This window comes from Oryza glaberrima, chromosome 1, assembly GCF_000147395.1.
Source record: "Oryza glaberrima chromosome 1, OglaRS2, whole genome shotgun sequence".
Classification (NCBI taxonomy): Eukaryota; Viridiplantae; Streptophyta; class Magnoliopsida; order Poales; family Poaceae; genus Oryza; species Oryza glaberrima.
Window position 1 is genome coordinate 33,365,406 of NC_068326.1, and position 22,528 is coordinate 33,387,933.

The 22,528-nt window shown below is 45.1% G+C and overlaps 5 protein-coding genes across 8 annotated transcripts; 3 read left to right on the forward strand and 2 right to left on the reverse strand.

Annotated features, from left to right (window-relative positions):
* Window positions 1–245: 245 nt before the first annotated feature.
* LOC127774047 (transcription initiation factor TFIID subunit 12b) lies at window positions 246–5,592 on the reverse strand. 3 transcript variants are annotated; one of them, XM_052300321.1, is made up of 9 exons: window positions 5,453–5,592; window positions 4,386–5,251; window positions 3,399–3,599; window positions 2,459–2,962; window positions 2,144–2,218; window positions 1,884–1,962; window positions 1,745–1,809; window positions 1,042–1,259; window positions 246–627 (listed from the first exon to the last, which is right to left on the reverse strand). In XM_052300321.1, exons 2-8 carry the CDS (start codon window positions 5,121–5,123, stop codon window positions 1,086–1,088), a joined length of 1,836 nt encoding a protein of 611 aa, XP_052156281.1. In that variant the 5' UTR covers window positions 5,124–5,251; window positions 5,453–5,592; the 3' UTR covers window positions 246–627; window positions 1,042–1,085. The 3 variants fall into 3 exon arrangements, with proteins under 3 accessions (XP_052156281.1, XP_052156288.1, XP_052156293.1); XM_052300328.1 differs by having other exon boundaries at window positions 246–632; window positions 5,453–5,587; XM_052300333.1 differs by having other exon boundaries at window positions 2,459–2,959; window positions 5,453–5,585.
* A 1,003-nt stretch (window positions 5,593–6,595) lies between these two features.
* LOC127760011 (uncharacterized) lies at window positions 6,596–7,349 on the forward strand. Its single transcript, XM_052284219.1, has one exon. The coding sequence runs from the start codon at window positions 6,760–6,762 to the stop codon at window positions 7,018–7,020; it is 261 nt and encodes an 86-aa protein (XP_052140179.1). The 5' UTR covers window positions 6,596–6,759; the 3' UTR covers window positions 7,021–7,349.
* Window positions 7,350–10,101: 2,752 nt separating this feature from the next.
* On the forward strand, window positions 10,102–12,630 carry LOC127784787 (probable mannose-1-phosphate guanylyltransferase 2). The gene is made up of 5 exons (XM_052312163.1): window positions 10,102–10,311; window positions 10,438–10,628; window positions 11,116–11,178; window positions 11,269–11,508; window positions 11,584–12,630. The coding sequence occupies exons 2-5, from the start codon at window positions 10,518–10,520 to the stop codon at window positions 12,253–12,255; spliced, it is 1,086 nt and encodes a 361-aa protein (XP_052168123.1). The 5' UTR covers window positions 10,102–10,311; window positions 10,438–10,517; the 3' UTR covers window positions 12,256–12,630.
* Window positions 12,631–13,555: 925 nt separating this feature from the next.
* LOC127784794 (CASP-like protein 5B1) lies at window positions 13,556–16,356 on the reverse strand. The gene is made up of 3 exons (XM_052312173.1): window positions 16,035–16,356; window positions 14,781–14,913; window positions 13,556–13,939 (listed from the first exon to the last, which is right to left on the reverse strand). Exons 1-3 carry the CDS (start codon window positions 16,163–16,165, stop codon window positions 13,742–13,744), a joined length of 462 nt encoding a protein of 153 aa, XP_052168133.1. The 5' UTR covers window positions 16,166–16,356; the 3' UTR covers window positions 13,556–13,741.
* A 1,691-nt stretch (window positions 16,357–18,047) lies between these two features.
* On the forward strand, window positions 18,048–22,039 carry LOC127776708 (aldo-keto reductase family 4 member C10-like). Of its 2 annotated transcripts, XM_052303240.1 has the most exons (8): window positions 18,048–18,397; window positions 18,524–18,574; window positions 19,064–19,140; window positions 19,259–19,346; window positions 20,000–20,111; window positions 20,178–20,275; window positions 20,386–20,634; window positions 21,715–22,039. In XM_052303240.1, the coding sequence occupies exons 1-8, from the start codon at window positions 18,287–18,289 to the stop codon at window positions 21,796–21,798; spliced, it is 870 nt and encodes a 289-aa protein (XP_052159200.1). In that variant the 5' UTR covers window positions 18,048–18,286; the 3' UTR covers window positions 21,799–22,039. The 2 variants fall into 2 exon arrangements, with proteins under 2 accessions (XP_052159200.1, XP_052159193.1); XM_052303233.1 differs by having other exon boundaries at window positions 20,000–20,275.
* Window positions 22,040–22,528: the final 489 nt, after the last annotated feature.

Genomic DNA, 22,528 nt, shown 5'->3' on the forward strand with positions numbered 1-22,528 from the left:
ACAGACTTTATATAAGGCAGCTACTACTGACGCAAAGACTTTTCATTTGAATCACCTCAATAAATACAATATACAATGTACACATTTAAGATTAGAGACCCTCATTTAGATCATCCTTATAAACAATGTACACACCAGAATTAGAGATCTTCAGGATGACGGATTTAAAAAAACGAGCGCAATGGTACAGTTTAGGACCGCAAAGGCTGAATTGTATTGTGATCGGAGACATGCAAGACGCCCAATGACACGATATAATGACATTTTTTTTCTGATCTTTTAGATCAACTTATGAGTTGTAGCAAATACACGATACCATAATATGGGTTCTACATCTATATAGGAACAACAAGAACGAAAAGGGCTGCCCCGTTCGCAAAAAAACATTTATGTACAACGAGAGGGGTCAGCTACAGCGATCAACGAATACTTCTAATAAGGTTACACAAGAGCTCCTGGATGAGGCTGTCGCGAACAATCTGTCAGTCAGCAACTTCTTTCCTTTAAAGAACACAAGCATCCCACTTTTGCCCGTAGATGCTCATACATTTATTGTGCTTCCATTTGCTAGCAATCCTCAAGTTAGATACTAATTAATACCAAGCTGTATGTGAAATGTCCTAGAACCTGTACTGAAAACTTCAGATGATTAGAACGAGGATGTATTGTGGTATGAAAGAGTGAAAGATGAGAGCAACCATATTTTGTTTCAAAGTTCCATTTATATGGGAGGCGAGTATGTAATAGCTGATAATGATTATAATGGAAAAATGGCTTCACCATGGACGGGCAAAGCCTGATAGCTCGAGTGCCCGTAAATAATGCCCGGTTTACATAATCACTGTCAGCTGACTGAAGGGTATACCAGAAAGTTGACTAAGGTCTATGCATTGTTAATAAACATCCCAAGGCAATTGTGCAAAACTATTATTATGTTTATTACTAAAAGACATGCAAATTCCAACTGTAGTATCATCACAATTCTGATGAAGCAATGTTAAAGTAAGAAAAGGAATGATTCTATCTGCTGAACAGACTTACATGTAATTTCCCTTTTCCCTTGCACTGATGAGGAGGCATGATGCTTAGAAACGGGGCACTTTTGACAGAGGCCCCATTGTGGGCATTGGTGAAGGCTCAGCAACCGGAGGTCTTGTTTGATGGTTGGCAACTGAATTGTTAATTACCAATTTATTTCCTGTGCTTCTAATACCAGCAGCATCACATTCTGGTTGTTGAGGGTCCCCTGATACCTTTACCTGTTGCAGTTTATTGTTTTAAATAATCCAATCAAACTTTTGTTTGAGCTTATTGCTGAATAGCACAGCAGCAGTACATGCAATGCAAGATGCCCAGATGATGAGAATAAAGGCAATGGCAAAAATATAAGTGCTAGTTCTATTTCAAAATAACAAACAGACAACATTGCATTCTAAACTTTTATAACCAAACAAACAAAGGAAACAGGGAAAATTGCTGAATTAATGTTCCCTTTACTAAGTAAATTCTACTAGAAAGCACTAGACTATGGTACTTTGATAGCGATTACCCCCATACATTCAAAGTCATAAAACCTAAAACCCAAAAACAACAAAATGGCTACAATAGCCAGGTCAATTCCCTCAGAAGTTGGGTCCAGATGTCCAGTTGGCATATTGCATAACATGAGTGCACATGAACGAAGATTAAGAAAAACAGTTTCACAAAATATAATAAGTAATAGAATGGCATTTCTTAGTCTTACAGGATGTCTTTGCGGATTCTTGTCCTCCCTTAAGAAACCAGGAACAGATAAGTGCCAATTTTTTTCTGCATGAAAATATATTCAGATTTAATAAGAAAATAAAGTTGATTCTACCACATCAGAGAGGAGGGTTATCAACCTAGGTGCAGCAATACATCCTTGGCTTCCAGGACTGATGATTTCCTATGCTTCGCAAGGGTACACGCAAATGCAGTCACCTAGTAACAAATAAAAAAGGTCAGTTGATACAAGTTTTGTCCATCAGATAAAAGAAGCAAAATCAGAAGCTCAAGGTACTCAGATTCTGAATCACACGGAATCACATTTTTCAACCAAATAGAAATTCACTAAGAGCAAGTGTGCTGTAAAAGCATGATTTACAAACAACAAACACATTACCGAATCAATGAAGTCATCAGCAATCTCCAAAAGCAAATCTTCCACTTCTGGATCAACCTTGCCCAGGGGATCTACCTGTAAATAGGAGTTCACAATTCAAAGACAAAGCAAATTATTATTCAACCAAAAGAGTAAAGTATTATTCGACCAAAAGAGCAAAATATTATTATTCAACCAACAAAGAGAATATGCTTCTGAAAAATGGGAATGCGATTCTAATATTTCAAGAAAAATCTCAAAGATCATGATACGATCACATCATACCAGTGGTACAGAAGCTCATAAGAATGAACCCAGAAGGAGGTTATTTGTTACCTGTGAAACCAAATCTTGTATTTTTCTCTTCCCAAGAAGTTGATTAGTTACTTCTGCTCCTTGACTTGCACTTCCACCAGTCATAGTTCCACCTGATAAAGGAGTGCCCGGTTGTGATCCTGTCAGGTTCATGGACTTCTGGGAACCAGATGCTGATATCCTTGGAGATTGTTGTTGTTGCTGAAGTTGCTGTAGAATGTGTTGCTGCTGTAAAAGCTGGGTATTGAGATGAGGATGCTGTTGTTGGGTTTGTGCGATTTGGTGTTGATTCAATCCTGACTGCTGTTGAAGTTGATGTATTAATAGCATCCTTTGTTGATGCTGAAATTGTTGTGGAGAAACAGGCGATCCCAGCGATGATTGCATTTGTTTTAACCATGCTGCCTGCTGCTGTTTCTGAGGAAGGGACATTTGTGCCATCGGCCCATTTGTCGACGATCCAGGTAGCTGTGGATTTAATGCAGCAATCGATGCTGTTCTTGTCAAGCCTTGACCCACAACCTTCTGATAAATAAACCAAGATAGAAGTTATCCGCATAAACATGAGAGGTGCTAGAAAAATTGATGCACGCAACTGTCACAAGTTAAAAATAGAATATCCATGGTGCAAAGTTAATAAGCATAGTTCTGATTAATCCTAAAAGAAAAAGGGAAAAGGACACACAAATGCTTAACTCTCATGCAGTTTTAGTGGGTAAAAGCATAATTTTAGTAACTGTGTGTAAAGATACATCAGAAAGCTGCCAAGAGATTAATATTAGCTTCTTTGATCAGTACCTGTTAATATATGTTCTTTAAAAAGGACCTTGGCTATTTGCTGCGGCATGCATTCACATATAATAACAATAAGGCCATGAAAGATACATATGGTAAGGTAAGGACTAAGCAGGTGGGTGCTTGATAACCAAAGATAATTCTTTTGCTTACGGAAGTCAAGTACCTGTGGAGACAGTGTGCTTTGCTGTGATGTCTGCTGCGGCCTCAATTGTGCTTGTGCATGGGCAAAACGTTGCTGATTATATGGAATAGTTCCATTTCCTCTCATACCACCCATGACTCCCATGGACTGCATACCTTGTAATGCTTGAGCTGCATTGGCAGTATTAAATTGTGCACCTTGCACCATACCCTTCTGCCTTGGCTGCAGCAACAAGAAAAACCAATTATGCTAGTAATACAATCAGATGGTGATAGTTACTAGTTACCTTCAACTGAATTATTTTCCCCAATAATAATAATTTCTTAACATAGGCAAAACTAGTACGAATCACTCCTCTTAATGTGGTTTCCAATAAAAAAAAGCAGAGGGTGTTTCATTAAGCAATTCTAAATATAATACAGATATTCGAACAATTGTGGTTGCGCCTGCAAAGATTCCAACAACAGAAGGCTTCTTATCAGAGCTTATATTTGATTCTAAAAGAAATCACAAATATTTTACCAATGGAACATAGTACGAGAAATGTAGATTTCTAGTTTTTCTTTCTTGTGGTATGTACCATCACACCCAAGGAGTTATCTCCACTACTTAAATACCATGATGCTACAAGAAAAAAAAGTCAAAACTGTTTAAGAAATTTCAAGATTCTGGATCCACGATTCATTTCCTTTTGATTCACAATCAACTGGTAAATGCAAAGTTTCAGCCGGACCTGGCATTCTGATCAAATTGATCTAATTTTGTGTGTGTACCCTCCTAAAAATATTCAGCATAGATATTTGAGTCACCAATTCACTAAGCCATGTTACAAAACTGTTACCATATACGATACGCTACCCTGTTAAGCTGATAGAAAAACTCTAACCACAAGTAAACAAGTCTACAATCAAAAGAGTCTGTGTTTCCCACTTCCGTTAAAAGTGGAATTCATGATGATTAGATGCAAAATTCAGCTAACTCAAAGCGTGCCTGAGACCCCAAATTTACCTGCGCCATCATCTGTGACTGGAGACCATAGTGCGCCGCAGATGCTGCGTTCCCCTGCCCTTGCAGCATCCCAATCTGGCCTTGACTAAGCATGGCCGCGCGAGCAGCCAGCTGCTGCTGCTGCTGCTGCTGTTGTCCCACCTGTCCTCCACCTCCCGAGAAGTTCACCTGACTGCCGTACATCCTGGCCGCAGCAGCAGCGTACTGTGGAAGCTGGCCGACAGCGGCGAGGCGGGAGCCCGAGCCCGAGCGGTGGATCTGGCCGAAGCCTCCAGCCCCGGCCGCCGCCTGGCCGGGCGAAGGAGCCTGCATCTGCGGCGGCCGCGGGGGGTAGTCCATGGCCCCGCCGCCCGCCGCGGACGGGTCGAGCTGCGGGGACGAGATGGCGGAGAGGTCGGAGACGGTGGGCGACGGTGGGATTTGGGGGGAGAGGAGGGGGTTAGGGTTGGGGTTTTGCGGGGTGGAGACGGCGGCGGCGGCGAGCTGATCGGGCTGCGGCGAGGCGGTGGCGGCCGCGGACGGCGGATCCGCCATGGCGGGCTGGGGGCGGCGGGGCTCCGGCGGCGGTGGGCGGCGGCCGGAGACGACGCGGGGTGGACGATTGCGTCGGGGGGTGCGGGGGCAGGTACGGGTCCTGTGGGGTAGTTTGACGTGTGCGCGTAGTCTTTTCGTGGTTGAGTCAGGAGGGGGGTGGTTGCTGTCTTTAGGGTCACTGCCAGGTTGGCCCCACGGGATCATTTAGCGGATAAGAAGAATCCGCTCAGAGTTTGCTTCTCGTTGCCATCACTATGCTTGCTTGTACTCTCCTGGGTTGATCTAGGAACATGTTCGAGGCATTTGAGGTGTAACAATCATATTCAGGTTCCCTGCAAAAAAAAAAAACAATCATATTCAGGTGCAGTGACCGTCGAAAAAATAAGCCCAGACGCAGGAGAAACCAATGCTGTCTGGGCGATTGGAGACTAAATTAACAAGAGACGGTAATCACTCGCCGTTACACGTGCCTGCTGGCCGCTGCCAACGAGCAAAGCACGGCACGCTCGCATGGCCGTGTCTCAGCAGCTTACCTCCTGGAGACCGGCAGTCTCCCCTTCGATTTCTCTTTGATCCTTTCCGTGACCCGACCGGCTCCGAGTCGACGCGCTCCGCCCAGCTAGCGCTTGCCGTCTTTCTTGCTCTTTGCCGAGGCAGCGACGCCCGCTTGCCGAAACTCTCGCGGCTCGCGCTGACATCAACAGCAGCGGGGGGCAACGCGCATGCGCGATTGCGCGTGGCCGTGGGAGACAAGCCAAACACCGCCCGGCTCCGACTCGACGGGGCAACCGTCTCACTCGCGCGCGCGCGCGTCTTGGCGTTCGCAGTCGCCGCGCGCTTATCCTATGGGTCGCGAGGAGCCGAAATATTTCGCGTTCCAGTGGCTGCGAGTCTGCAACCTGCGACTACGCCTTTCTCCATTCCACTCCCGCTGGCCAAACTCGTCCGCACATACGCCAACAGAGAACACCCTTCTGCCTACGAATTACCCGCGCCCGCACGCGGGATATCTCTATGCTTTCCGCGGTCAGTTCTTGCTGCTATACACCTATATTCCTACGCTGCTGTCAAGTTCAAAAGCACATGATCAGTTTCAGACTTTCAGTTCCAGTGGACGAATGGCACCTAGGCACGCAGACGCAGAGAAGAAACGTCCATTCCTGTGCTGATCAACAGGGTTAGGCTGCGGGAGTGTGTGGGGTGTCTACATAGCGCTGATCGATCAGGTTGATTGCTTTATATTTTCCAGTGGATTAGTGCAATAATACTACAGTGAACGAAGCTGAAAGTTTCAACGGGACAACGACGTACCGGCATTGTCAAGATCAAGGTTTAAAAACGCTGTCTTATTTCTCCTCCCGTAGCAGGTACGCTAGATTATAGCATCATCAACTTCAAGAGCTGAAAAGGTCATCCACAGGTTTGCATCCTGATATGATTGCCGTCCAATCGGGAACGCGCCTTGTAAGACTGGCTAACCCCTCATTCCCTCCAAGTCTTCATGGATTACACTGGATTAATTATCCAAAAATTAATCCGCTGGCTGAAGAGAAAAACCACGGGGCTAGCTGCCGGTATATGATACATCCACGTCAGAGTAAAGCCGATCAAGATTGCCATTTCAACCTAATACAGTTAACTAGTAGTATTTGGGATTCCGATCGATCTTGTTTCAACGTCATTTTGCTGCGTCTGTTACAGTAGCTCGTGTCACTTTCTCGGCAACTTTACCTGCTCTTTTTATAGCCCCCATCAGTTCAAGCCTCACTCATCCTAATCCAGCATCAGTCCCAGCTCGATCTCCCTACAACTCGCAAGGAAAATCCTCTGAATCTCTCCCATGGAAGGCATCATCCCGTTCATCTTCAAGGTGGTAGCGCAGTACAAGGAGGGAGGGCACGTATCCCTCAGCGACATGATCTCCGACAAGCCGTCGCCGGCGTCGTACGTGCTCCTGCCGGGGGACTCTGACGGCCGACACGCCGATGACAAGACCCAGCCACTTCGTCTTCAGGCTTCCACCGGCTCCGAGGAGGAGGTCACCACCTGCACCGCCCGGGCGTCGCACCTCCGGTGCTCCACGCTGCGCCGGCGAGCTTAGGATGCCGTGAACTGCTACGCCGATCAAACTGCAGGTGCCAGTCGTTCAGACAATTTGAGGTTTGTGGTGCTTTGCTTGTGCAGTGCAGACAGTGAGAGATGTAAGGAGCCTAGTACTTTAGCTAGTTTGGGCTTTTCAGCCTATAGCATCTATAAGCGACCTTTACTTTTTTTTTTTTTTAGCTGTTTATGCTCTGTAACGAGGTGCAGGTCTCCAAAGGGAGGATTTGTGCGTCGAAGGGCGAAACGCTTTGTATCTTGAGAAAAACGAATTTGTAAAACAATACTGTGCGTGTAACTGTATAAATTTGGTGATAGGTTCTGTATGCAGAGAGGTACGCATATGCAAGTGCTATCTCGGTCACTGTGATTGATTTGCCTCTGAAGAAAAAATTCTCCTGTTACCTGATGCAGGACTGCCGTTTTTTTGGGTTGGGCTTTGCTGGGCGTAATTAGACAGTGGAAAAAGTACACTAAAAGTCCTTTGTCTTGTCGTTGAATTACAAAATCGTCGCTCAACCGAAAAACCAAACTATGTAACATCTCTCAACTTAAAAAAGGGATTACTTTAGATCCTTAGACGGTTTTGACCCCGATTTTATCCAACGTAGCAGTTGAATCAACATGGGACTCACATGGGCCCCACATGTCAGCGACTATTTCCCCTCCTCTCTTTCTCTTCATATTTCCCTCTCTACTCTTTCTCCTCGACACGAAGCATTTGACTAAGATGGAGGAGATGACCCCACCGCCGAGGAGTATCTTCAAGAGCACGTCAACTATGAAGACTTTTAGGGTTCCGAGCCTAGTTCCAAAACCGTGCCTATGGAATAAGTTAGTCGCTTAGGCGCTTAGCCTAGCGCTTAGTCGTTAAGTCGCCTTCCGTCGTTAGCTCCCGCTATGTTGTTTTCGCGTTATGTTGCTGTCTTTTGTGTTGCAGTGTTGTCTATATGGGATCTGTCCACGATGGCAAACTATGTAAGGACTACCCTAGTGATGTAATAATATTAGACTGCTTTGGATCACCGATGTTCCGTGTGTACCAGCTTGTGTATCCTAGGACTGGTACATGTTACACAAGTACAGTATCGTGGCCTCCGGACTTGCAAGGTTCGGGGCACTATAGTTGCCGGCGTTGCGGAGACGGTGCGCGGCAGCTGTTGGCAAGTGCCACTGCCCACCTGCCATTGCAGGCTTTCCGCTAATGAGCTGGCATGGGCGGCTGCGGCGTCACCGATGCGGCGGGAAGGAGGGCCAGCGCGACATGGGAGGAGTGCGGCGGAGAGGAGGGCCGGCGCGACAGACGGCGGCCGGCAAACGAGAGCAGGGCGGTGGCGTCAACGATGTAGCAGGAAGGAGGGGCTGATAGAGAGAAGTTGGGCATTGGCAGTGGTGGTGTCACCGACACGGCAGGGAGGAGGGCCGGCGAGCAGGCGCAGCTGGTGGCTGGCGGGGGAAGAGCGCGGCGGTGGCTCCCTGCCGACCGGCTCTCGAGCTCCTGATTCACGAGCTCAGCGACGCCGCCGCCGCGGAGCTCATCTACGCCGGCAGCCACTCTTCCCCAATGCCGCGCTGCCGCCGCACAGCCTTCGAGCTTCCTCCACTCTCTCTCTCTCTCTCTTTCCACTGTCACCGCCGCCAGCATTCTTGGGAGCCACCCGCCGCCGACCGCACTCGAATCTCCAGTGCCACCGCATCCTAGGACACCTCCGTCGCCGTCGAGGTCGCCCATAGCCATTGGAGTCGTGCGCCCTCCTCTGGCCTTCCTCCCTGTGCAGGAAAGAGAGGAAGAAGAGAGAAAGAGGGATCTGACATGCGGGTCCTACCTTTTATTATTTTATTATTTCCCCAGAAACTGCCACTTAAGCCCCACGTCAATCCCACGTGGGGTGAAGAACTAGTCAAAGAAGCTACGTAGGTGTCACGTCAATCAAAACTGGGGACAATACCACTGGGGGACCTCGTTTGCACTGTTTTTGTAAGTTGATGGATGAGTTGTAACTGGGTTTTTTTTTTAGGGACGATTTATAATTCGGTTACAAGACGAGGGATCTCTGGTGTACTTTTTCCTTAGACAGCCAGTAGCTTTTCCAAGATTCTGTTTTTTCAGGCCCAGTTCATCTGGCCACAGAGAGGCCCATCATCACGTAACGAAATGTAACCCGACTAGGCCTTATGGCCCAAAAAGTCGTAAGAACGGCTAAGCCTTATCCAAAATTCCGAAGCTTATCACGAAACGGACAATAAGGTATACACCCTAATCCCAAAAACCATTGAACTCAAAAGGGGAATAAAATATCGACTGGGAAGTTTTTTCTGACGGTTGTATCACAGGATCACACAGTATTACTAGTGTATTACTGCAGCGTTTTCAGATCATAAACAGATTCTGGCGGCACCATACACGAGAATACGAGATTAAGTAATCACAAGATCAGCTTGGAAGCAAGGAAGAAAAAGAAAAAGAGCACCGACACGGCATTTCTCTCGCATGCGCGTTTGCGTATCAGTGAGTGCGCATTTGGGTCCCGTCACTCGCAACCAAAGAAAGATTAGTCGAAGCAAGGTGCAGATATCTTGGATACCGGAGAGCCGGTTGACCCTAGAAAGAGGAGCCAAGATCATCAGATCTGCCGGGTTTCCGGACGCATCAGGATTAGCACATGGAATATCCTATGTTATGCGTGATTACAATGGGCAGCGCAATGCCTCGCCTTGGTTGGTTGCCTGCATCTACAGTCTGGACAGATGACAGTCCGAAGCTGCTTCATTGTGACAAAAAAGAAGCAATCTTTGGTTTCTTGGATCAGGGAAAGTGGAAAGCATAAACTGGAACAGAAGGCCAGGCGGAAATAAACTGGACAAGAAGAAAAGGCGTATGTAACGTACTAACGTGCATGTTTTTTTCCTCATTCAAAGATTTCCCCTCGACTTCTCATTCAAACAAAGCAAACATAGCGTTTTCTAAAATTTATTTATTTTAATAATATTCTCCCATGATTAGAAGGGGATTAAAAGAAAATCTCTTCCGTTGACAGAAACCACATCTCTACTGTAGTTATCTGAATTCTGAAAGCCTGAACCTCTCGTCGTGTCTCGTACTCTCGTTCCCCTCCCCTCGCGTCGCCTCTCCACTTCGTCTCTATAAAGTCCCACTCAATTCTCGATTCCCAATCCAGCGCAGCACAAAGCCCTCCTCCTTCCACCGCAGCTGCGCTACCTACCTCCAAGGGGGCTGGTCCGCTGGTCGTGGAGAAGGAAGAGAGATCTTCCAGGCTGATCCCTCCTATTGGTACGGAAGCCCTAAACTCATCGGAGCTTTGCCGCGGCCGCGAGCGATCAAATCGAAATCTTTCTTTCTTTGTTCTTTGATGCTCCAACCTAGTTTCGGATTTGATTTTGACTGTTGCAATGGCAGCTTTCCCCTTCCCGAGCCCGCTTGAGGATCCCCGCCGGAGTAGGGATTAGGGAGGGGAGAACAGGAGGCGGCGATTCACCATGAAGGCGCTCATTCTTGTTGGAGGCTTCGGCACTCGCCTTCGGCCTTTGACGCTCAGTTTCCCAAAGCCTCTTGTTGATTTCGCGAACAAGCCCATGATTCTGCATCAGGTAATAAGTGGTTTCGCTAGTACTCTGATGGAGTAATAAGAGTACTTATTTGCAGTGCCAATGGATGAATTGGGCACAAGTTAATTATAGTACAGTATTCTTTACCAACAGTCCAACAATTGCACTGGCCTCTCCATGAAAGGAGGGAGAGGGTGTTAAACTGGTCAGAGAACATTAATACTATTTGATTTGTTTATTACTCCCACATAAACATGGTGTAACAACTAAAAATCCATGGTAGGTGGCACTTGGATGTGATTGAATGCACATTTTTACTATTCAATTGTTTCTTTCCTTAGTTATCAATTTGGTTACATGATTTTGGAAAACTCTTTTGGTATCACACCAAATTTTCTCTGTCCTCGAAAATTCCAATCGGTTATCAAGAGTACTTGATTTATATCCAAAATGTTGGCTCCAGCAAACATGAGCATGAGGATTGAGGAGAGTAATGAGCTCTGAATTAAAAGTTTTCCGATTTATGCAGATTGAGGCCTTGAAAGAAGTTGGAGTAACAGAAGTTGTTTTAGCCATCAACTACCGCCCGGAGGTAAAAAGGAGATAATCTTTTACTGTTGTCTCATGGTATAAGTATAACTAACTTCACATTCTAATTGGTTTGCTCTGATCCGTCTTTTAGGTAATGCTCAATTTCCTGAAGGACTTTGAGGATAAGCTTGGCATCACAATCACGTGTTCCCAAGAGACTGAGCCCTTGGGAACTGCTGGCCCTCTTGCTCTAGCAAGGGACAAGCTTGTGGATGGATCTGGTGAGCCATTCTTTGTCCTCAACAGTGACGTCATAAGTGAATACCCTTTTGCTGAGCTCATAAAATTTCATAAGAGCCATGGTGGTGAGGCAACGATTATGGTCACCAAGGTAGATCCTTTCTTTGACCACTCTCTTGAATTGTAAACTTGTGTACTGTGTATACTGACTATTATTTCAATATAGGTGGACGAACCATCAAAATATGGTGTTGTGGTTATGGAGGAGGTCACTGGAATGGTGGAAAAATTTGTTGAGAAACCAAAAATATTTGTAGGCAACAAGATCAATGCGGGAATTTACTTGTTGAATCCATCTGTCCTGGACCGCATCGAGCTGAAGCCAACTTCAATTGAGAAAGAGGTCTTTCCTCGAATTGCATCTGATGCAAAGCTCTTTGCTCTGGTCCTTCCAGGTTTTTGGATGGATGTTGGCCAACCAAGGGATTACATTACAGGCTTGCGCCTTTATCTGGATTCACTTAGGAAGAGATCAACCAACAGGTTAGCCACTGGAGCACACATTGTTGGGAATGTGCTAGTTCACAAGAGTGCCAAGATTGGCGAAGGCTGTCTGATTGGTCCTGATGTTGCTATCGGTCCTGGATGCGTCGTGGAGGATGGTGTGAGGCTTTCCCGTTGCACCGTGATGCGTGGCGTGCACATTAAGAAGCATGCTTGCATATCAAACAGCATTATTGGATGGCACTCAACTGTTGGACAATGGGCACGGATAGAAAATATGACTATCCTGGGAGAGGACGTACATGTAGGTGATGAGGTCTATACCAACGGCGGTGTTGTTCTCCCGCACAAAGAGATCAAGTCAAGCATCCTGAAGCCTGAGATTGTCATGTGAACTAACCCTCCTTTTATGTTATGGTATACTCAAGTTCTTTTAATGCAGTATCTTTAGTTTATACCTGTGATCCTTCCAAGATGTTGACCTAGCATGTGTGTTACTCACATTCTGAAAACTGCTTCTCAATGAGAATTCAGTGTGCCATATTTGATTGTACCTTCATTTGGACCATCCAGTAAAGTTCTCAACCCTGCACCAAGAGGACCAGAAGAAACTCTTTTTCCTATAAAAGAAGAGGATCAGCCTTGTACTTTGTTCTTTTTGAAACAAATATATACTGCTATATGGAACAGACCCATGATGTATTGCACAATTTGTAGCAAATGATGCAAAGTGGATAATAATAAGGATCAGGCAGATCCATATAAACTATAGGCCAATTATTTGTACAAGCTCATCGCAAAAACTAGAAAAAGAAAAATAAAAGTAGAACTACTGGTATGTAAGTATGAAACGGCAATTTGCTCATGCTGCTGTGCTGAGCTTCGCAGTTGCGGTTGTGATTTGTGGTGGTGATTTCGATCTGTACTGGCAATTGAAGCCTTGTCATTTTCTGTATACCGATGAGTGATGGTTTATGGATCTGAAGTTCTTCAGTATCTCAATCAATAAACCAAATGAGCTAGTGGAGCAACTGAAGCCAACGAGATGAGAAACCATCCTAGGCCATGCTTCTTGTTCTTCCATCAGCCTCAGTCTTGCAAGCCATTGTGAGGACGAGAGTGTTCCATATTATTTTCTACTCCACAAAATAGCTCCCTGAAATGGGTAGCCATATACATATGGCCAAGAGAAACGTTGGAAGCGAATATGCATCGGACTTTTTCTTGGTTGGGACAAGACACAAGTGCCTATCATGTTGTCCTCTCAAAAAGAAAGAAAAAAAACTATCATGTGTTGCAATAAGGGCTGGGATGACTCAAAATCATGTGGACTGGAGGCTTAGTGAATTAAAAACCACGTCACTCTCGGATACAGTCCTTGTCGTTGGGTCATTTAGATAGAACATGTTTCATCTCAATGCGCCTATCTGATGACATTACAAGTTTACCCGTCCTTAATTCAGTTAACCATTGTTTCGGTAGAGAAAATTTCGTTTGTTTGGTGAAAATTATGCAGTAAAAAGCTCCATCTGTATCGTTTAGTAATTAATGTAGAAGTACAAGTTTAAGAGGTTATAGTGCCTCATTGCATTAAATTCAGAGAGGGGTTGGAAACAATCGACGATAACTTTGCACCAATGGAAACAAAAAAAAAAAAACAAACCCAAAAGAAAAATGACGATGAGAAGGAAACGTGCTTGAGCATATGGAACATAAATTTTCTGCAGATGTTCCATTCAATTAGTTTCTCGGAAATAGAGTTCATGGAGCTTGTATGACATTTCAGAACTTCTGTTGTGTTGTCGTCTTCAAAAATTAGTTCGTATACAGAGAAGGGATCAAACAGAGGGGAGCTACAGACAGAGGTTGTACAAATTTATTCACAATGAAGCGAGGAGCCAAAACATTACGAGAGCAGATGTGGCACTAAACGCCCAAGAAAGAAAAGCACATGCTATGGCTAGTTCAAATCTTCCACAAGGGAGTTGGGGATTCCTGCAAGCGTATATGTCCCTATCGAAGAGAACAACTACACCTGCTGCTGAGCATGATGCCGCGAACGACAGGATTGCTGTTACCTGCATCATGTACAACTGTTGCTTTAGTACATCAGAAAACACACTTTAAATGTTTAGATATGGCACAAAATGTTTTATGTTCTTTATGCCCCAAATTCAAATTGTGCGGTAAGATGGATTGGAAACTGTATAGTAATGCGAACGATTCGCAAGTCATGGAAATATTTATGTGCTTAAGCTAAGATTTTCGCATGAAATTGCCCATTTCCTGTAGGAATAGCGAAACCTCTTGTGTTTGAAACTTTATTTTCCAGTTTGTTAACTAACCATCCCAATTTATTGATGTTCCAGTCCTCACATAATTGGCGGTCCAAATTGCATACATTTATTTGATTTAGTTGGTAAGTGGAGAACTAGGACAAGTCAAGAGTTGGTCTCGCCCCACCTGGATCCTAATTCTACCTACAATCAGAATGTACTAAATGAAAATTAAGACAAATTCGATCTCAACAACATCCAGCTAATATTAATATTTGATACCATGTAGCTCAAGCTTTACTAGCCTGCATCATGCGAACGGAAGTCGATTAATTCTGTTGCCTGTCTCTTAACATGTGATGCAATTACAAATCCTAAAACAGAATGATCCAGGAATGCTAAATGTGGTTCAAAATACTGCAGAATATGGTTTTGATGTGCTAAAGCAAATCATTTCTAAGTGGATATTTTTATAAGGAGTTCTATCTGAGTATAATACTTATGTTTTGACAGGCCTGGCAGAGAAATTTTCAGAAATTTAAATTTTTACTTGATTTGTTTCTAAATATTTATCCATTTCAATGGTTGTGGGAACTACTGAGGTGAATAATACATGAGATGAAAAAAAATCATAAATAATTACCCAGTCGCCAACAACAAATAAGCTCAGGAGAACAGCACTGTGGAGATCTTTCTTGAATTTCAAGGCATAGCAATCAAGGCAAGCAAGTCCCAAGCTCCAGAGTGCCTGTAGTCCCATCGATGCAATCAAGTAACTGAAATTGAGAGTTCACCAAAAACTGGTTACTTAACAGGATACTATTCAATCTGCAAGTTCTGTCATAGTGCAGATCAAATGGTTTTGCTTTGATGGATGCATAGACGAATGTTCACATATGCAAACGACTGCCAGATTCCTTCCACAAAATGAACACACCAATCTTAACAGCACAGACAACACTGAGACTTCCTATGTCACTCATCAAATTAAATAGAGTAATAAATAGGACAAACAAACAAAGAACAGATTATCATGAATGATTGGCATGCCTACCCTACTTAAACAATGAATGTTGGATATGAGTAAAGCTGCTCAATGTTCCAGCAACATAAAAATTTTAAATTTCATTATATTGACTACCTTTGGTCTCTCCTAGTGCTTCAAACATTTAGATAACGGAATAACAACATCCCCGGCTGCTGCACCCGAAGATGAACAAAGCCATTCTACTGCTTGAAACAGATGCCTCAGTGACTGAATAGTTTTAACTGATTGTCAATTCTGAAGGAGTGTCTATTCAAATCTTACAGCTATCAGTGGCTACAAACTTAGACCAAAAGCCTAAGGCCAACTTATATTCAAAGCAACAGTGACAATATATTTACTTTGATGATCCAAATTGCACAAACTTGAATTACGAAATGAATCGTTCTGTCAATGAAATTGTGAATAATATAATGCACAAAGGAAACCTCATTGCCACAAAACTTCCATCCCCAATTACAGTAGCAGACGGCTCCAGGAAGCAAGCAGTCGGATATAGAATAAAGCCACAACAATGATTATCCAGCAACAAAGCTGCATATCAATCAGCAAATTGCAGGGCGGCGTGACATGCCGGCCAAATTTTAATAAGCTACTCTATCAATCAGTAAATTGGCCGACTCAATCATGATTGTTCAAGCGTGTATGATACTATGATGCCTATGATCCGCACTAAATCACTCTGCCCAAGCACGCGAAACGCCGTCACCAGAGCATCCCCAATCGATTTGCAAACGCATAAGGCACGCAGCGAGGGTTGCTCGTAGCAATCGAGCGACAGACTACTCGTCTACTCGTACGGGATGACGTCGAGACAAGGGCGGGGAGAAGAGGGGGCGGGACGGCACGCACCAGAAGGCGGTGTATGCGGCGAAGCCGAGGGCGGAGGCCGTGGCGCAGACGGACGCGGCGGCGAAGACGAGCTGCCCCACCCGCAGCGAGAGGCCGCTCCACGTCCCGGGGCTGCCGGCGAGCTCCCTCATCTCGATCGCCCTCCTCCGCTTCCGACCCGCGCCGCGCGCCGCGCGGGCGCCCTCTCAGACGCCGCCCCGGCGACCGGCGGCCATGCGGCGAAAGTTGGTGGGCGGTTTCCGTGCTGGGAGTTGAACTGGCGTTTCGGTTTTTCAAAGAAGCGTTGGGGGCTAAGCCGCTAGGGGGGAGACTTTTCGCGATGGGTGGACGGCGAAAGGTGGCGCGCGCTCTCTGACGAGAGAATTTTTGGTGGAATTGGTGCGCGGTGACGACGCCGGGTTGGGGTTGGGGTCGCGTTGCGCGGCGTCGGGTGCGGTGGGGCAAGCCAGGACGCGGTCGCTTGCGTGCGTTTGCTTGCAAAGACGGCGAAAATTGGTGGGCTTTGGTGTTGGTGGGCACTGCACACAGAAATTTGTGATTATTGATTAAGGCCAAGTTTTTTTTTCTCAACTCCAAATTTTAACTTTCTCTTTTTTTTCATTAGCATGATTTTTAAGCGGTACGTTTTCTAAAAATAATAATAGAAGTTGTTTGAAAAATTCAAATAAACTATTTTTAAAATTTTAATTATTAATGCTTAATTAATCATATGTTAATGAGGTTTCTCGTTTTAGGTGTATTAAAAATATGCCTTCAAAATTGACGATCGATCGCAGCGAGTCGTGCTTCTATGCTTCTAAAGAAAAGAACGCACGAAAATTGAAGTGCATAAATGGCTCGGATTAAAAGTTACTCCAGTTTACATGACAAACATCATTAGAGAGGGGCATTTTCGTCCATGGAAAATTTTTTCGCGAACACAAATGAGACCAATCTAGAAAGGACTAGATTGATTTTGAATTAAGAAGGGGGTGAGGCTCAAACCCGGACCGGCTAGCTCGCAGCTTGTGTTGTTAGTCGGGAAGACCCCGGACCTTTCTCCATGGGAAAATTCAGTCCATCTCTAGCCATGCCCGTCCTGGCGCCAGGAGCTCGCGTTGCTCGAGGCGAGGCGAGCGGCGGTGGGAGCTCGAGGCGAGGCGAGGTGGCAGTGGCGGCGGAGGAGGCAAGCGCGACGGGCGACGCCATGCGCGACAACCAGTCCCAGCCCGCGGCCGCACCCGCGATGAAGCGGAGGAACAGATGGGACCAATCGCGTCGCTTGTCGTCGTCGCTCGCGCCGCGCGCCGTCGCCATCTCCCCTCGAGCCCCGCCCGTGCCGCGCGCCGTCGTTCGTCGCCCGTCGCCGTCGTCGCCGTCGTCGCCTCGAGCCTCGTTCGTGCGCCGTCGCCCTGCGCCGCCGCCTCGCCTCGCCTCGCCTCGAGCAACGCGAACTCCCGCCGCCGCTCACCTCCTCCACTGCCCTGCCCCGCCGCCCTACCACCTAGTCCTCGCGCGCCGCCGGCCACCGCGCGCCCACGACGAGGAGGAGCCCGCGGTGGCGGTGGTGTCCCACCACGTGTCCCCATGCGCCCACGATGAGGAGGCGCCCGCCGCGTGTCCCCGCACGCCCGGTCAGCCTCCGCCTCCGTCGCCACTCCCCTCCGTCGCCTCTGCCGCCTCCGTCTCCGCGTCGACATTCGAGCCGTCCTCGCTAACCATCCTCGCCGTGCACGCTGCATGAGCCGCGAGAGAGAAAAGAACAAGAGAGAGAGAATAGAAAGAGAGAGGAAGAGGAGTATGGCAGGCGGGTCTCACAATTTTTTATTAAAAAAACGCTGACTGGATTGTCACGTGTGCGCCACGTTGGACAAAACCCCTCTGAATTGGTTCGAAGGGGATAATTCGCCCGGTTTGCATAGTTGGGGGTGAAGAATATCCATTTTTTTGGTTTAGGGGTAATTCGAACGACCGCAAAAGTTTGGGGAGGTAATTCGTGCTTTTTTTTCCCTACAAACTATGCCCCGTCCACTCGACACAACCTGCCACCATCACGGTGAACCTGAAGCCTCCCGTGGTCTCGTGGCCGCGCCGGACTGCCGGGACAACCTAGCCGAGCGCTCCCGCTGGCCGCTGCCTACAGTAAAGCAGCGCGCTGCGCCCGCCTCGCCGCCGCCTCCGCAGGGTCCCCGTGCCTTCTCGCACCGGCGGCACCGCTCGATCTCTGCGTGACGGCGTGTGAGGCTGTGGGGTGGTAGTAGGGGCGGGCGGAGATGGCGAAGCATTTCGTGCTCAACACCGGCGCCAAGATCCCCTCGGTGGGGCTCGGCACCTGGCAGTCCGACCCGGGCGTCGTCGGCGACGCCGTCTACGCCGCTGTCAAGGTCCCCCACTCGCGGCGTCTCCTCCTCTCCTCTTCATCACCTTTTTCGTTTCGTTTTTTTTTCTCTCTCTACTTTGTGATGGATGATGATGGCAAACCGATATAAGGTTGTTTTCGGATTGTGCAGGCGGGGTACCGGCACATCGATTGCGCCAGAATGTACAAAAATGAAAATGAGGTAACTTGGTTGGTCCAAAACTTTGAATCATTCCCGCATTACTGGGGTATCACTGCAGAATTCTGTAGGCATGGTCCTCCTAGTTCTCGTCTATGTTTTTGTTTGAAACGATTCGTGTATCAATTTTGCATTAACAGCATTAGTGAAAACAGATCAGCGGCACAAAACAGATGATTTCCGTTCTTGATTCAATTGGGCAACCTACTGTTATGGAAACTTGTATGATATTCCTCCATTTTATATGGACTGATAGTGAACTACTCGTTTAGATAATAAGTTGATGATCTTCCACCTTCTCAAAAAAAGAAAAAAGAAAAAAAGTTTACATAGTAAAAGACAAATCTGCACTACTCAGGGCCATGCGCTGGCAATCAGAACTCAAAACTAGCACTTACCTGTCTTTCTTACTACTATATGCTTTACACTAGACCCCAATTTTATCTTGTTTCAAGATGAGTAACAATTAATAAACGCATTTTGGGTTTTCAGGTGGGGATAGCTCTGAAGAAGCTATTTGAAGAAGGTGTTGTCAAGCGTGAAGATTTATTTATCACATCTAAGCTATGGTAACCTTTTGCGTGATTGTCCTGTAAATATGTCTTGTCTTTGCAGTTGAATTGGATTACCTAGTGCCTGCTTGAGCTTTTACTTAAACTGATTGGTGCTGATGGGTATGTTTGTCAGGTGTGATTGTCATGCCCCAGAGGATGTGCCTGAGTCACTAGACAAAACTCTGAGTGACTTACAGCTTGAGTACCTGGATCTTTACCTTGTATTTATCTTATTTTCTTAAGAATTTGGATCAATACGTGACTTGCTAGATTCTGTACTTTCCATCGTCAAAGTCTTGCTTTGGAACCATTGGCATCAATCTATACAACTATCTCTACATGCTGCAGAATAAGCCTCCTGATCAGTTGATGCACATTGATAAACTGTTACATTATCCAGCAAAATTTCTGCGAGCTTTTATGGATTAGCCCTGAGACATCCAATCATAATCATCATGTGCTAGACTGTAGTCCATTGCACGAGAACTTCCTTTTATCATTCATTGGGTCTGTAGGAAGATATTCCTTTAGTCCTGCCACGCAACCACAATAAATAAATTAATATAGAATTATGTTGTTCATATCAGTTCACCTTCTTTCCTTGAATTATGGTGGATTTTTTTTTCATCCTAAGGTTTCTTCTGGGATCATTACATATACCTATATGGTTAATGACTTTGATAACCTTGACAATATTATTCAGACAAATTTGCAATAGTAACATAATATATTGAACTTGAAGAAGTCTTTTCTCCACATAAATGGGAGGATACCTATGGTTAACCTTTGACTTAATAGGTTCCTTGTTAAAATAGTTTCAGCATGTTGTTACACTAATAATAAAAAATTCCTGATCACCATTACGTTTATGCAGATTCATTGGCCATTCAGAGTCAAGAAGGGCTCAGGCATTAGTAACACTGAAGACTACATACCACCTGACATCCCATCTACCTGGGGAGCAATGGAGAAGCTATATGATTCTGGTAAATCTCGTGCCATTGGTGTAAGTAACTTCTCATCAAAAAAACTGGGTGACCTGCTTGCTGTAGCCCATGTACCTCCAGCTGTTGATCAGGTAGAATGCCATCCTGGTTGGCAGCAAACGAAGCTACATAACTTCTGCCAGTCAACTGGCGTTCATCTTTCTGTAAGTCTGTGGTACTTATATAATTACTCTGAGTCAATGCTCTTGTTAATGAGTCCCGTGGTTTTTAATTTTCTGAATACTGCTAATCCTTTTCTTCCTCTTCTTTTTAGGCATACTCGCCTCTAGGTTCACCTGGTTCAACATGGATGAACAGTAACGTCCTTAAGGAATCCGTCATCATCTCAATTGCAGAGAAGCTCGGCAAAACTCCTGCGCAAGTGGCACTGCACTGGAACATTCAGATGGGTCACAGTGTACTCCCAAAAAGTGTGACCGAAGAAAGGATAAAGCAGAACATAGATGTTTATGACTGGTCTATTCCAGAGGACTTGCTTGTTAAGTTCTCTGAGATTAAGCAGGTTAGTTCAACATCCTTTGATCACCTATATTTAATTGCCAATGTTTTCAAACATCTCTACAGACTTTTTCTTAACAACCAGTATCTGCATATGATTTGGACAAACTTACATTGATACCTGCTAACAATTGGTAGAAGGCTATATAGAGGAAATTAAAGTTGCAAAGGTCATCCATAAAATGTTTCTAATTTCCATATGGCGACCTTTACTTTTGGAAAATAAATCGTTTGCGAATACTCTCAAAGAAATTTGTTTTCCTTGAAGCATGCTACATTTGGCGGTAATTAAGTAAATGAGGCGGTATACTGTATGTAGCTTCTACTCCCTCCGTCCCAAAATATAAGGGATTTTGGACGGTTGGGACACTTTCTAGTACAATGAATCTGGACTACAATGAATCTGGACATGAGTGTCCAGATTCATTGTACTAGAAAGTGGATTTTGGACGGATGGGACACTTTCTAGCATCCAGATTCATTGTACTAGAAAGTGTCCCATCCGTCCAAAATCCCTTATATTTTGGGACGGAGGGAGTACTTGGTTTGGAACGTCAATACCAGGATACTCATAGAAACATTATTTTATCCCTTATTAGACCTGTTCAGGGAAGCACGTGCGCAGCAACAAACATCCATTATATAGGTCAAGAATATAACATCACACTTTGTGGTTGTATACACCCCCGTTGGTGTAGAAACCGGGTTTTATAAATTCCCATTATCTAAAATAATAATAATATAACAACACACAATATAATGAAATGGATATGTAGGTTCAAGGCTATTGTAATTTGTAATATCTCAGCAATGCTATTATTCACCTTTGATCTCTGGTTATTATGTTGCCTGTCTCATTTCTCATTACATGTGCTATAATTATATTCATCTATTGTCACGTGATCTTGTTTGGTTTTTATGTCGCAACCACTGGCCTTATCAGGACAATTTTGTACATCTTATGCCATGAGCTATTTTATTTGCCATCAAGGCATCAATCAAGTATCTCATTATCTTGAACCCCTTCTACTAACTCATAACAGTGCACCAGTTATTTCTGATGTTCTTGTTTTATGATGTTCAGGTTAGGCTTCTCAGGGGCGACGTCATTGTTAATCCCCACAGCGTTTATAAGACCCATGAGGAGCTCTGGGACGGCGAAATTTAGATGCAGTCAGCTTACGTTAGTGCCAGTCACTCTCACTGAACATTATTTTTTCACGAATTTACGCTTATCTAATGTATGGTGTTTGAGTCTCTTGAGCTCCTATTCAATGTAATGAACCTGCTTGATCAGCAGCATCATGTTCCCTTAGAATTCGTATTAGCGCTCCTCTGAATAATACTGGATCATGTCATTTGTATGCTTCGCCTCTGGCATCATTTATCCCATGCTACTTGTTTGTCTATTTGTCCTTTGGCATCATCATTTTTTCTTGTACCGAGGCGTTAGTTTGATACTCATGTTCCTCACTGAAATTAGTCAAATTACTTAGCAGGCTAACAGACATTTGATAGTCACCCTGAATTATTGTTGGTAGTAGGTATTCAGCCATGCCTTTTGCTTTGATTTGCACCTTATTCACGAAAGATTTCTTGAAACATTTTTTCTCTGTGAGAAACAGTTCAATTCTAGCTCTGTTCAGGAATACTATTTTTTTCCATAGCACCAAAGGCGTGCCACAGGCATAGTATGATTGTGCTATTTCCTTTTCTTTTGAGCCATGATATGGATGTCCGTATGCTCTACAAACATGGCGAGAATCGTTACCCATCGCTTGTGTTTGTGTTGCGGGGCATTCCTGCAGAAATTGATACCAGCAACTAATTAATGGTACTCCTGTGGAGTCCTGGTTCAGTAAGTGTTTAACTGGCACTCCTGTTAAGTCCTGGTTCAG